Raw genomic sequence first — 13,842 nt, 5'->3', positions numbered from 1 at the left:
TTGGTTCTCAGGGATGAATAATAAAACTGCCTGCTATTTTGAGGCATTTTTTAGGATTGCCCATCAGATGCCCATCAGCTGACTGCATGTCCAGGTGGTGTGATTTTGGCTCAGATGAGACTGGAACATGGCGGAGTGCTATAAGCTAGTTTGCTCCCACAGGTGTTCCCTGTCTTGAAGACCATAGGCAGAACTTGGTGAGTTTTAATGGCATCAGGGGCAAAGGCCAGTTTAAAAAGATTTGAATGTAAGTGGATATAACCTTTTAGGAACAATTTGGCAATAGCTAACTACAAACGTAAAAGTGGTCATATCCTTTGGCCTAGTCGTTTAACTTCTAAGAATTTATCCTAAGAAAATAAGTAAGCTTACATTCCATTACATGCTCATTCCAGTGTTGCTTATAATTGCAAAAAAAATTGAAACACTCCAGTTGTCTAATAATTGAAGTTTGGTTAAATATATTACTAAATTCATCTGATGGAATACTCTACACTCACCATACAGTTTTTAAAACCATATGAAGAAAACAATATATACAATATAATTGTGATTTTATAAGAAAATAAACACGTGCTTTAAAAGAATAACAAACATATTATATATATAATTAAATACTGATTTCTGAGTGATGAGTTCATGGGTGATTTTTGTGCTTTTCTGCATATGCCAATGTTTCTATAATGAACATATATACCATTTGTATGCAATAAAATGTTATTTAAAATTGGTTCCACTCATATGCTGGCTTTAAGTTATCATTCCTAAGAAAGAATCTGGCCTTTCTGGGGCTAGCACTGACTTACCCCAAGTGAGAATTCCTAAAATGAGAACTGGGGAACTGTAAGAGAGAGGAGTGAATGTGGTTGGGAGGGCAGAAGTTGGGGTTTGGGTTTTTGTAGTGCAGCACTGTGGGGGAAGTGGGAACAGAAAGGAACTGTCAAAGTTCTTTGTGGGGAAGAGAGGCCACTTCCTGTCTGGGAGGAAGGGAACGTCAGTATGTTTTGCCCAGGGCCGCTGACCTCTGACAGGGGTTTATTGTGAGTGTGGCAAAAATTCAACAACCCTGATTATTGAGGAGTGAGATCAAGAGGTGCCCTGAGAGATGTGGAAGGAAGCAGCCTGTTAAGGCACTTGGTGCCCTTAAGAGACTTTTTGCCCAGGGGGATGTGCTTTTGATTTTCTTACAATCCTGGCCCCACTCCTCTGGAACAAAATGAAACCAACTTGTTGACCTCTTGAAAACTGGTCAGAGTCAACCACCAGCAATCTTGCTCCTTAGCCTGTTATCCCAAGGTCAGTACAATTTGTGAAAGGCTACGAGCCGAGAAGAAGATAGCAGTGATAATATTGTTACGGCACTTTACAGTTTACAAATAATTCTACGATAGTTCCATTGAGGAGCTGTGAACATTCCTTTCAGAGAACACACGTTTACAATTTGAGAAGAGCCACGCTGAGGGCTTTCTGTTTCCCCAACTGTAATTCCATCTGTGATATTCTCTGCTGCCGTCTGGTGGCTGGGATTATATTCAACAAAGGCAGAGAGACAGCTGTTCTTCAAGATGCTACAAAATGGAGGGAAAACCGTGGTATTAGTGAAAAATTAATTGCCCCTTTATAATGAATCTAGAAAGGGCTGACAAATAATCAGCACTACTAAACAACTTTGTAGATTCAGTTAGGTTAACACCAGGAACCCAGAAGAGAGAGAATCACTTGTTCAGGGTAGACCTGCCGAAGACAGGTAAAATTGATGCTCTTCATGCAGACTCAGTGTCTGGGTGGTAATCACCTGGTGGATTTAATTGGGTCATGCAGTTCAACCCAGCAGAGCATCCCTAAAGCCTACCAGCCAGCCTCGGTTGGGTACCCCCTGTGATGGGGACCTGCTACTTCTCCAAGAGAACATTCCATCTTTGCATCCATAAGGTCATTGGAAAGCAGGCCCACAAGACTGCAGTGTGAGTGTCATAAAAGAGCACTGCGTTGCAGGGACTATGGCTCAGTTTCAGAAGAGGAGGGCATATAGCTATAAGAATACCATACAGGATTACGATACCAAATTTCAGAATTATCTGTGATTTTCCTCCTGAAGAACAAATGCTATGTAGAAGATACAAAAATGCTTGCATAGTCTTCTTTGTTAGGGAGAGGGGTGCTGGATAATACTATTGGTCTAGTATATAGTTCATTATCTTGTAGATAAAACTAAAAAGCAATTCCTCTTTCCCATTGACTACTGTAAGTTTGCCATGCAAAGCTTTAATTATAGTACATACTCATATATTCATTTTCAGCTTCCCTACTAGATTGGTTTTTGTTCTTAAGGAACTCATCATCATAATCTAGACTTGGTCAGTAATAGACTGTACGTGGGAAGAAGTGGAATTATAGGTTTCTTCATTTAGTTTATTTACTATTTTACGAGTATTATGTGTCTCCCCAGTTGGATTCCATATTCCTTCAGGGCAGAAATTACTTCTTATACCTGACAGTAGACCCAACACTGAGCACATACAGTACCTCACCAGTACGTGCTCAATCATTATTTGTAGAAAACTATGTTGGAGGTAGCACATTGAACATGCGCTGAAGAATTAATACAATTAGCAAGGACCATCAAGCCATTGGTTTTATGCTAATAAGACATCATAATTTAAAGAGTACATTGCATTTATTTAACCCCATAAATTATAACCCCTACACATATGTAAAAGTTTTGTATTTTTTAAAGTGCTTTAAAAGATATTTATTTTTTTAAAACAAGTGGAAAACAATGTTCTTTAAAAGACGTTTCATTTTTTTAGTGGAAAATAATATTACCAAAAGCATACAACAATTTGTTCATCATCTTCAAGAAATGAAATTTGTATATAAAATACACAGGTAGCACTGAATGCCAAAATGATGGCTATGTGTGATTGAAGTTCAAATCAGATTTGCTATTAAATCCGTCTGCCTGGTGTCGGAAGTGAAGAATGACCTTGAGTGGGGAGAGGGTGGTGCATTGGTAATCAGTGTTTTGAAGGTGAATTTCCTCACTGTGCGGTAGGTTTGAGTTAGTGGTCAGGACAGCCATTCAGACTGACAGTCCCCTGGACTTCCATAGCTTCAGTGACAGGGAGAGGAACGTAGTTGACTTGAATATTCTTCAGACAGCCAAAAAATGATTTCCATACGGGGAGCGTCAGGATCTTCAAATCGGCTGAAAGAGAACACGAGAGGCATTCAATGCATAATTTATACTGTCACATGAATGCACCCGGTTTTAAAAATATTTGGGTTAGAGCTAAAAAAAACCCAGGGTCTCAGACGACCAGACCCAGCCGTTTCCTCCCTTTAAGAAGGCACCCAACACCCCACCTGCAGTGATAAATCAGCACAAGGCTACTCTTCAAATTCTTCAAAGAAAGAGATTCCACAGTCCAAATCAATAGATAATAACTCTGAACACTAGTGCTTTTTATGGGTATAGGACACCTATAAAATTAATGACCAAGCTATTTGGAGGGACATAAAACAATGAAGAATGATAAGACTCTTTCCAGGCAAAATTCCAGTCTTGAACCTGACTCCATCTCAGCCCACTGATTCTCCAATCTGGCCTCACAAAGCTTAATAACTCACCAGTAAAACTTAATGCCTAGAGAGGAGAGACCAATTTCTCAGCCCCTTTCCTGATTCTTTGCTGATATCAGCTTCCAGGTTAACGCAGACTCTTAGGAGAGGCTTATAAATTATAGGCTTGAGACAAGAGGAAGCTGCAGTAATGTGGTCTGGTCTACTGAGAAATGTGCCCACGGCTGGCAACTGGGTTTCCCCATGTGCTAGAGAAAAGGACTTCACCGTTTCCATTGCATAGCCAATAGCTGCCATGCTGATAACCCATGGCTGGGTCCTAGCATTTATTGGGTTAAGATGGCAACGTCGAGAACTGACATGAAGCCACATGGGTATAAAAGTCAGGACAAGAGTTACCTGGAACACCTCCAATGTGGAGTGGCTCCTGAGTGCTGGCAGGTGGGAAGGGGAGCCGTCCAGCTGTGTAGCTGTTATCTGTATCCAGTTCTAGGTGCAGGATGTGTTGTTTTATGGTGACTGGAGGGAAAGGAAGGAAGCTGGTCAGATATTACCTGAGGAGAGCTCTGCCCACTGTTTCATGTTGACACTAGTGTGTCACTACTGACTTCTTTATAATTATTTCCTGTAGGACCTGTGGGAGCACTGTTCACAGGCATTCGGTCAATTTAGACATAAATTCAACAAATCTCTCCACCACACCAGGTGGTGTTTTAGGTGCTTCCGCATATATTACAGAATTTAATCCTTAAAATGAATCTGTGAGAAAGATATTATCACTCTTATCGGCCGGATAAGAGACTGTGACTCTCAGTCATTGAGGAGCTTGACAAGCTTGGGATTCAAGCCCTGGTCTCCTGTCTCCAGAAGCCATGCTTATGTTAACAGGATCTCAGCTTCTTCCCAAGAAGACTTTGACTCCTGAAACCTGACTCCAGAGACAGTTGCTTTTGAAATAAAAATTCCTTCCATGCGAACAATCGTAACTAATTACAGTGTAGTTAGCTTTCGAATTAGCCAAGAAAAGACTACATTTTTTACAAAAGGTATTTCAGTCAATACAGGTAAATATATCTCCAAACCATTGTCCACACGTTATTCATAAAATAGCGGATTCAGTTTGAGAGATTGTGCCTGTTCTCTACTCAGTGGTTTGTCTAAATCATTCACATTAATATTAAAATGGTTGTTGAAAAAAATAGCTTAACAATGAACTTTCACAATAGCAAGAGCAAATACTAACCAAGCACTTATTAGGATTGAACCCTGTTAAATCCTTTACGTGCATTATCCCATTTAATTTTCACCACACTGGGAGGTGTATGCTCTTTTTAAGCTCCATTGTGCAGATGAAGAAACTGAGGATGAAGAGCAACTAAGTAGCTTGCCCAAGGTCACACAGGTAAGGGCTGGGACTGAAATTTGACCTCTGTTCTTTTTGACTTCAGAGCCCAAATCTAAATCACAATGTTATAATACCTTGAAAACAAGCACAGCTTAACAGTTTCCTGGGATAAGAAAGGAAGGAAGGAAGGAAGGAAGGAAGGAAGGAAGGAAGGAAGGAAGGAAGGAAGGAAGGAAGGAAAAAGAAAAGAAAAGAAAAGAAAAGAAAAGAAAAGAAAAGAAAAGAAAAGAAAAGAAAAGAAAAGAAAAGAAAAGAAAAGAAAAGAAAAGAAAAGTCTCAGCATGTTATGGAGAGCTGGAGGCAGCAGCCACGAGTCACATAAATGCTTTGGGGGTAGAATGAACATGTTCTCACTGTGTTAACATGGTGGGCTGACCCTGGTCAGACATTAATAGATGGATGAACTGAGGCTGCATTTGGAACATTCAAATCCAGATGGAAAGGGAGACTGTTTCAATGTGTGAACAATAGGTTACTGGACATCATACCTGCCACCGAGTGCCACTGTCCGTCACACAGAGACCGCTTTGGTGTGACCGATGTCAAGATCCCACCTGCCTCACTGTCCACAGAGGCCATGACCTGAAACACATATGCATTTTCCTGTTTCCTTCTGAAAGGCAGGTGGAGGCAATTTCCCCTGCCATCTTCTCTTCCCAACCCTTCTACCCTGACAGCTCAGGAGCACTTTAGATACAGGTTCCCCTTTCCCACACCAAGTGGTCACATGGGGTCCAAGGCTTTGCAAGCATCTGTGCTGCATCTCGTCTAGGCAAGCAAGCTGTAAACCTAGGGCCCTGCCTGCAGTCCTGCCAAAGGCAATCAGCCCTTCCCCTCCGCATCCTAACCCCGCCCCCACGAGGTCCTACTCAAAGGTTACCGATTAGCGTCAAAGATCCTCCTTAGCTATTAATAGGTGACAGTGGTTCTGTTTAGAAGGACATGTAGAATTTTAAAGGCAAAACTGCTGGCTGAGGCCTACATCCTGCTGCACGGGCCAGCCAATTATAATAATTCCATGAATGCATGACTTACAGAGAGTTCTCATCCAAGAAAATCAACAAGCTAACCTATTGCGTTTGTACTGGGCGTGTATGAGGGGTCAGGCACTCAGCGTGCTACTGTGTGGAATCCCACATTCCCACTCTTTGGGCCAGAATTTTCCAAGGGCTGAATCAAGGTGAACGAAATGAGAGGACTAAAATAAGCATGTTGATAAATAATTTACATTTAATTTGCATGTAGCTAGAGAGTGCAGCCTATTCTCAGCCAATTTTCAAGCTAAATAATGTGACTGCTGTTATGCAGGTCATCATGTCTTGATTGCATTTTTTTGTGATTATTTCCTATCCAGAAGCTCTCACTGGAGACTCTCCCCAACCCCTATCCTGAAAAACTGGCCTTGTCTCAACCTTCAGCAAGGAGATAATTGCTTGCTTCTTGGAATTTCCAGAGGCCTGCTCAGACATTAAGGCTGCAACTTAAATAAAAAGTATTTCTAGGAGTTTGGACTATTTCATTTTCTTCTTAGAGTTTTTTCCCCTCACTTTTAATAAACTGTAGAAAAATGGAGGTGAAAGAAAATGGCACATTATCAGTTTTGGCCTTGGGGCCTTAACGAAGTCTTCTGGAAGAACATGGTTTTAAAGAGATTTTTTGAAAAGGAAAGTGATATAACTGGGTCATGAAAATAAGATACTGACTAGGGCCTGTGAGTAATGGGAAGGATGGAACAGCAGGAGCATACACTGAAGAAGGAATCTATGAAAAGCCAAAGGAAGCCTGGGTGGAGACTCAGTGGCCAGCTTGTCTCCAGGGACCAGAAAGTCTGGTGAGTTGTGTAGAGAGGATAAGGGAAATCTGAAACTGATTCAGTGGACACAGGGCCATTGGCTTGGGTGTGACATGGTATAGAAAGCTGGTGAGAAAATGCATCCCATGACTGCTGGCACTGCCCTGATGCATGAAAGTAGAGATGTGACAAGGATGAAGGGAGGGGAGAAAAATGAACATTTATTGGGTATGTGGCAGTTTCTATTCTCTCGACAAAAGCCCTAAGATATAAGCATTATTATCTACATTCTAAAGATAAAGAAATTGAGTCTAAAAGAGGTTAAGTAACTTCCCTAGGGTCATATAACTAAGTGGTGCAGCTAGAATTCAGCCCAGCTTGTTTGAATTTTTTCAGTTTTAAAGGTGAAGAAGAAAACATTGATGATCAAATTACTTGCTGAAGAAAAACGGTACGTCGGCCCTCAAGTCAAGTCTCTGAAACAGAAGACTGGATTCCACACTCTACCATCACTTCACCCACGATGGTCTCTGGTTCTGATGTCAATTCATACGCCCTTCCCAGGTCATCAGACGCTACGCACCTTTCCTGCCTCCATGTAAACACACAAGTGCCTCCCAGGCTCACTGCCGATGTGTATTAGGATTCCAGTGAGGCTTCTTGGGCGAATGCTGAAAACGAGCTTAAATTCTGGCCCCAACAACACAGAGTTAGCTTTCAAAAGAAAAAAAACAAATCAACAGTTAAAACATCATAATTCAAGAAAAAAGATGGAGCTCTTCCAAAGACTCAAAGACATAAACTTTTCCAGATTGCCCCTTACCTAGTTTGACGTGACCTCCTTCTTGGGAGAAATAAATGCCTTTCTCCAAAGAGCTACCCAAGCAGGGAGACACCCCAAAGCTTGCAGAAGGGGTATCCAATGGTTTCAAATCCAGCTGAAACTTCCTCAGGCATCCCACAAAGCTGTTTTTGGGGAGACTCTGCAACCAAGTGGAAGAGAGAGCAAACTTCATGACTCACAATTGCCAGAAATGCATGGGAAGCCAATGTTCAGGGCAGGGGTAGTTGTCTGCTAAAGGGGGCAGGTTGGGGGATTCGTTCTTCCTGTTTCAAAGAGTCAGGTGGGTTTGACTGCTCCATTTGGCTCCCTGCCAAAAGTGCCAAGAAAAATCTGGATACCAGACGTCTGTGGGTGGTCAAAGTTTGAAGGTGCCACCAAACCAAGTGGCGTGTGTGCAGAGGGCAGTGCCAGTGGAGGTTGCTCACTAGTGCTGGAACAAGAATGGGGAGGGGTGACCCGGTCCACATAGAGCGGCAACAGGGGAAATTTCCACCTTACACTTCACAAATCTCACCGTTTCTTTGCAGGCACAAACCACTTCTTAGGGTTTCATAAGCCCATGTGATTGCTTAATGGAGGGCAGCTGACTGCAAAAAGAGGCCATAACATTCTAAAAATAATGAAGTGTAGAAATGTTCCCTACATTGCTGGGCTCATTGCACCACCGACAAATCATGAGTGCCACAGACTCAAAATAACATGCAGTGCACAGCATTGGTGGGCTTGCATGAAGCCCCGTGCCTGCCTAAAGCTGACCTGAAGCAGGAACTCTCACCTGGGGCCAAGGGATGTGCTTCTGGGTTCTGCGATCCCTTCAATTACATACCAGATATCCTCTGAATGTGTATTACCCTGGGGAGAGGAACTGTACTTTCATGAAATTCTCAAAAAAGTTAAAGAATTACTGAATTAAATTCCTAAACTCCCTTCTAGAATAACCACCTTTAAGACCTTGGAATCCTACATGACAGAGGCAAGAAAGGATAATTTTAAGAGAATATGGTAATATTGGAGATGTGTGTTGCGTCAGTGTCAAGGATAAAATACTGATTTGGCTCCTTAGGAAATTTTCAGTTTCTTAAGCTTTGCCATCTTATAGAATGAAGACCCTGTAGTGGAGACCCAGCTTAGACTCTCCAGGATGGGCCATGACCTAACACTGAACCCCTACAGGCTGACTGCAGGTTTTGGTATTCAGAGGCAGACATGTTTTGATTAGATGTCGCCTGCCCTTTGAGTGGATCGGAACGAGGGTAATTCAATGGTTTGCACCCTCAGGTTGAAGGAAGGCTGCAGAAAGAAACTTGGCTTGTAAGAAAGTTGTAAATGGGGTGCTACGGATTGTCCCAGATACTAGGATGAGAGTGTGATTTATCCAAGTCAAAAGAATACCAAAATTGTGTCTTGAATAGTTACCCCACCTTGTGATTTCTCTGAGAGGGTAATAGGTACAGAGGTTGCAAAAAAGCAAAGAGTAACATTGAATATCCTCCTTAGCAATAAATATGTTCTGTAGTATATATATAATAGATGTTACATACACTATTTTATGTTATATATTTTTATGATATACGTGTTGTTATATAGAGTAAAGCAAAACAATACTTTATGACTTGCTGAGGCTTTGGCCCAAATTCCATTGCAAAATGCAAGTGGGCCAGGCTGAGCTCTGTGGGGACACCGTGGCCTAGGTGAGATCGGCTGGAACGCTGAGAATCCACGTCGGATGAAACAAACAGCTTTAATTATGTCTATCTCCAGGCCCAGATTTGAGTCTATGCCCTTCCTCCGCCACTGCAAGCAAACATCTCACCAGAATGGGCCACCAGCCTTGAGAAAAGGGGCTGGAGGGGCTGAGCATCTGACAGGGCATTGAGGTGGAGGGCAGTTCTTAGGCCTGAGCTGCCGACAGGACCATCTTACTTCATTTTGTGGGAGAAAAAAGCAAATATGGTAGAAGAACGAAGGGTGGGTACAACCACCCCAAGTGACCCAGGTGCAATCTGTGTTCTGGCAGCATGGGAGAAGAGAGAGGGAGAGGAAACTATAGAGCTCAGCCCTGGGCCTGTGGCCCCCTCAGAGCCTTTGAACTTGACAAATCCAGGTACACAAGCCTCCTTCTTGGGGACAGACAGACTTGTGACTTTCCTGTAGCCCAAAGTGTTTCCAAGTTTGGTCCTTGAGAAATTTTATTTCAGACACCAAATAACTTTAAAATGCATATTCAGTTATTAAGTTATTCCTTTTTCAATTCTCTCTCTACGCTTCTGAGTAGGTCAAGAGATAACTTTTAGTTTTGTGTTGTTTTAAACACCTCTCGATCACTTGTCGAGTTCCTTTTTCTACAAATGAAGGGCGTGCAGGCCACACTACATAGCTAGACCTTTTCAACACTTTTATTTTCGTGTATTTATTTTTATGGTTACCTACTATGTGTTGTAAAGGATGTTGGGTTTTCATGTATGGGAGAGAAAAAGATCCTTTAAAAACAAATTTAAACTAAATAGTGAGTTGACTGAAGGCAAACTCTTAAGGAAATGTTTTACTGGGTATGGCAGAGATGGAGAAGGTGGCACGAATTGCTAAAGTCAGAGAAACATTACCTTAATAAAAAAATCTCTGCCTACAACCTAAAACCTACGTTTTGCATTCTCTGGAAGAAAAGCTAAGAGATTCATGTTTATGAAGCCATGGAAAAGCCCTGAGTTACCCCTTCAGGGCCAGTGTCTCAAGCTGCACCTTTAAAATGAAGGGCTGGGAATGGGGAATGGTTACCTCTCTGTGGGCTTATGGGTATTAATTAGATTATTTAAAAATCATTTAGAGTATTTTGATATTCTTGAATATTTTATATAATTATAGCGATTATATTATAAAGTGCCTTATTTTTATCTGTCTCTGAAGCATAACTATTTACCTTTGGTTTTCCTGATGGGGACGATCCCAGTGAAACTGGTGCTCTGAGGCTAATGGTGAAATTTCCAGGCAAACTTCCCTCCTGTGCCCTCAGACCATCCACAACCAAGCGCCCCTTTTCTCCATCTTGCCCGAATGCCACCTTAAGAGTAAACAAAATAAATTAATCATATTCTTACCTTTGACAATTGGTGCTATATTTTATTTAGTGGTCACAGATTTTTTTAAAAAAAATATTTTTCTGCCCCTTCAAGTAGCTTTAAAAAAATCAGATTTTCCTCCCTAGTGTTGTCGTTATCGTCATCATTTTGTGAGATTGTGTCAGATATTGATCAGCGTGAGCTAAAAAGGGGTTACTCAAAAGTGAACCAGTAAAAATACAATTGATCTGGAAACTTATAAAAAACATAAAAAAACTGAAGAGTCAAAGAACATAAATATACACACCCCCATGCAACGAAGGGAAGGAATACTTTGTGCAGAAGTAAGTGGGGGGAGAAGTCATGTGCTCCCTTAAGCAGGGCTCCTGAGCAAGGGACCAGTGGCTACGTCTCTTCTAAGGAGAGGAGTGAGTGTTTTCAACTTTTTGTTAAAAGTCAATATCCCTGAGCTCCACTGTGGACTCTGCCACCTCATGGTCATGAGACTATTTACTGATGGCTCCCAGTTTATACACCTAGCGGTGACCTCTGGCCTCTCCTGTTTACTGACACGTGGGCTGGCGTGTCTGATAGGCAGCTCAAACCTAAGATATTCGCACCAGAACGGCTACTCCTCCCCAGCTCTCAATGGCTCCTTTCCCAGCCACACGCACCTCCACCCCATCTTTTCCATCTCAGCAAAAGTCCCACCATCGACACAATTACTGGTTCAAAATCATAGGGCTTGAAATTGACTCCTCTTTTTCTCACATGCTACATGCAAGCAAGGCCTCTTGGATCTGCCTTCAGGACACGTCCTAGGCAGTCCACTTCTCTCCACTTCTGCTACGGCCTCTCAAAGCAAAAGCAGTCGCATCCATCTGGTCTACCTACTTCTACCCTTATCCTCTTTTAGTCTCTGCAGCTAAATAGGGTTTTGAAAGTATATATCTGTTCATGCAATGCTCCTTTTTTAGTCTTAGACTCTCTAAAAGCTTCAGAGACAGAGAATAAAATCCAAAATTGTCATATTGGCCTTCAAAGCTTAAATGATCTGGGTCCTGTTTTGCTTTTAAATCCCATTTCTTATGCTTTCTGTCTTGGTCACTCAGCTAATCTCTACCTTGGCGTCTTTGTCCCTGCTGTTCCCTCTGCCTGGAACACCCTCCCTCTAACTTCCCGTCATTGTCACCACCTGGAGGAGGCCTTTTTCACTACCCTATCTAAAAGAGTCTCTCTACTCAGTTACTCCCTTATCTTGCTTTAGTGTTTTCTCAAAGCACTTACCAGTATCTGAAACATATTGGGAATTTTTTGTTTATTTGCACCAGGATGACAGCTCATCAAATATCTGCTGACTAAGTGAGTGCAATTTGTCAAATCACTAAAGTTTTCTGAGTTTCAGTTCCCTCATCAGAAAAAAAAAAAAAAAGGTCGCTTCTTGCCTTAAACTGTATTTCTTTAAATCTGGGGTGCCTGAAGGAAGGCAAGGGCTGGGGTGCTAGAGATGGGGGTCTTTTACACTTGTGTTACGGAGAAGGCATTCCAGGCTCAGACAGGGCTCCTGGAGACCTGGAAATTGTCCTGAAGGAGAGAAATGGTCCAGGAAGCAGAGGTGGGAGTAGGCAACATGGAGTGAGGCTGTTCAGGGAGGCATGGAAGGGACTGAAGAAGAAGTGGGTAAAGCCCATCTTGGCATTTAAAATGACATCCAGGCATGGCATATGTAGCCGTCTCTAGTGCTGAGATGTTGGGGTGCTCAGTGCCTCCAACCACAGAGCTCTCCCAGTGTCTGTGCCTTCCTACCTAGAAGAAAGCTGAGACTCCTGTTTACAGCTACTCAACAGTGAATTCTGCACCAACTGGAGGTTCTAACGCAGCCCCGGCTCTTACCGTGTGCCACTTTCCGTCATTGTACTTTTCTTTGCTTTTGAGCCTCAGTTTTTTCCCTTCTGCTCCCAAAGCAAAGACCAGACGTCCTTTTGAAAGATATAGAGCCATAAAGGAGTTCTTAATGCCTGTGTGAAACACAAGCCCTCTGGAGGATGTTGTCTGCATGTCCACAACAAACTGTGACCTGTGGGAGAAAGGAAGCAATAGGCAAAGAAGAAAAATAGAGGTTTTTAGTGTTTTTCCAAATCTCTCCGAAGCTGGGAGAGACAGCGAGGAGCTAAATTATTTAAGTGAATCAACGAAGGCATGTACTGATTAAATGACCTGTCTCTCTGGGAATTTTTAAAAGTTATTATGTTTTGGCTGTTGAAAGTTTTGTTGTATAATTCCCTATGGTATTGGGGAATAACGTGAAAGTTCTTCAGCAAGCTTAGCTAGTGGTGTTAAGTCCCAGCACATGGAAGGAGGAAGATACCTTATTTAAAATAAATAAATAAATAAATAAATAAATAAATAAATAAATAAATAAATCAACATTTAAAAAAATTACAGTAAAATACACATAACATAAAACTTAGCATCTTAACCACTTTAAAGTGTTTAAACACATTCACATTATTCTGCAACCCGTCTCCAGAACTCTTTACCTTGCAGTACTGAAACTCTGTACCCATTAAACAATTCTGTTTTCCCCTCCCGCCAGCCCCTGGCAACCACCATTCTACTTTCTGTCTCTATGAATTTGACTATTCTAGGTACCTTGTATACGGGGAATCATACAGTAGTTGTATTTTTGTGACTGGCTTATCTCACTTAGGCACCTATACTTTTTAAACACAGTGACTATACATTCGATTGCATACATGCAAAGAGAAGTTGTGAAGAGACGCTGGGGGATAACTTGAATAATAAGGATTTGGTTTAAGCATCAGATAAGCATCTTCTTCCTGTAAGACACATTTAACACAGACACACAGAAGTACAGATCCACCTTCTCCCATCCACCTTGACGTTTCTCAGACCTTAATACCTTACCTATGATGGAACAGGAATTAAGCAAGCATCATGCAGTAAAAGCAGAGACTGAAAGATAATATTCATTTGCATGATGGTTACATATCATATACGCATCAGGCCAAACAGGCTTTACTTTCTATGAAGACTCAATTCATTCATCTATCCATCCATTCCTTTACTTATTCGTTCATTCAACAAATATTTAATGAGAGTGTAGTATGTCTAAGGCACCGTGGTGGGCACTGGGAATGCA

General features: G+C 41.8%; 1 protein-coding gene across 1 annotated transcript in view; it reads right to left on the bottom strand.

Moving 5' to 3' along the window:
* Window positions 1-2,664: 2,664 nt before the first annotated feature.
* LAMA3 (laminin subunit alpha 3) overlaps window positions 2,665-13,842 on the bottom strand; it is a 256,618-nt gene continuing 245,440 nt past the window's right edge. Inside the window, 7 exon segments of the mRNA XM_033087622.1 lie at window positions 2,665-3,208; window positions 3,982-4,101; window positions 5,476-5,569; window positions 7,363-7,493; window positions 7,603-7,762; window positions 10,541-10,681; window positions 12,573-12,756. Of these exon segments, the coding sequence (XP_032943513.1) occupies window positions 3,063-3,208; window positions 3,982-4,101; window positions 5,476-5,569; window positions 7,363-7,493; window positions 7,603-7,762; window positions 10,541-10,681; window positions 12,573-12,756 (976 nt within the window). The 3' untranslated portion in view covers window positions 2,665-3,062.

This window comes from Rhinolophus ferrumequinum, chromosome 19 (assembly GCF_004115265.2).
Source record: "Rhinolophus ferrumequinum isolate MPI-CBG mRhiFer1 chromosome 19, mRhiFer1_v1.p, whole genome shotgun sequence".
Classification (NCBI taxonomy): domain Eukaryota; kingdom Metazoa; phylum Chordata; class Mammalia; order Chiroptera; family Rhinolophidae; genus Rhinolophus; species Rhinolophus ferrumequinum.
The sequence above is the reverse complement of the archived record's forward strand: the minus strand, read 5'-3'. Positions and strand labels throughout refer to the sequence as shown.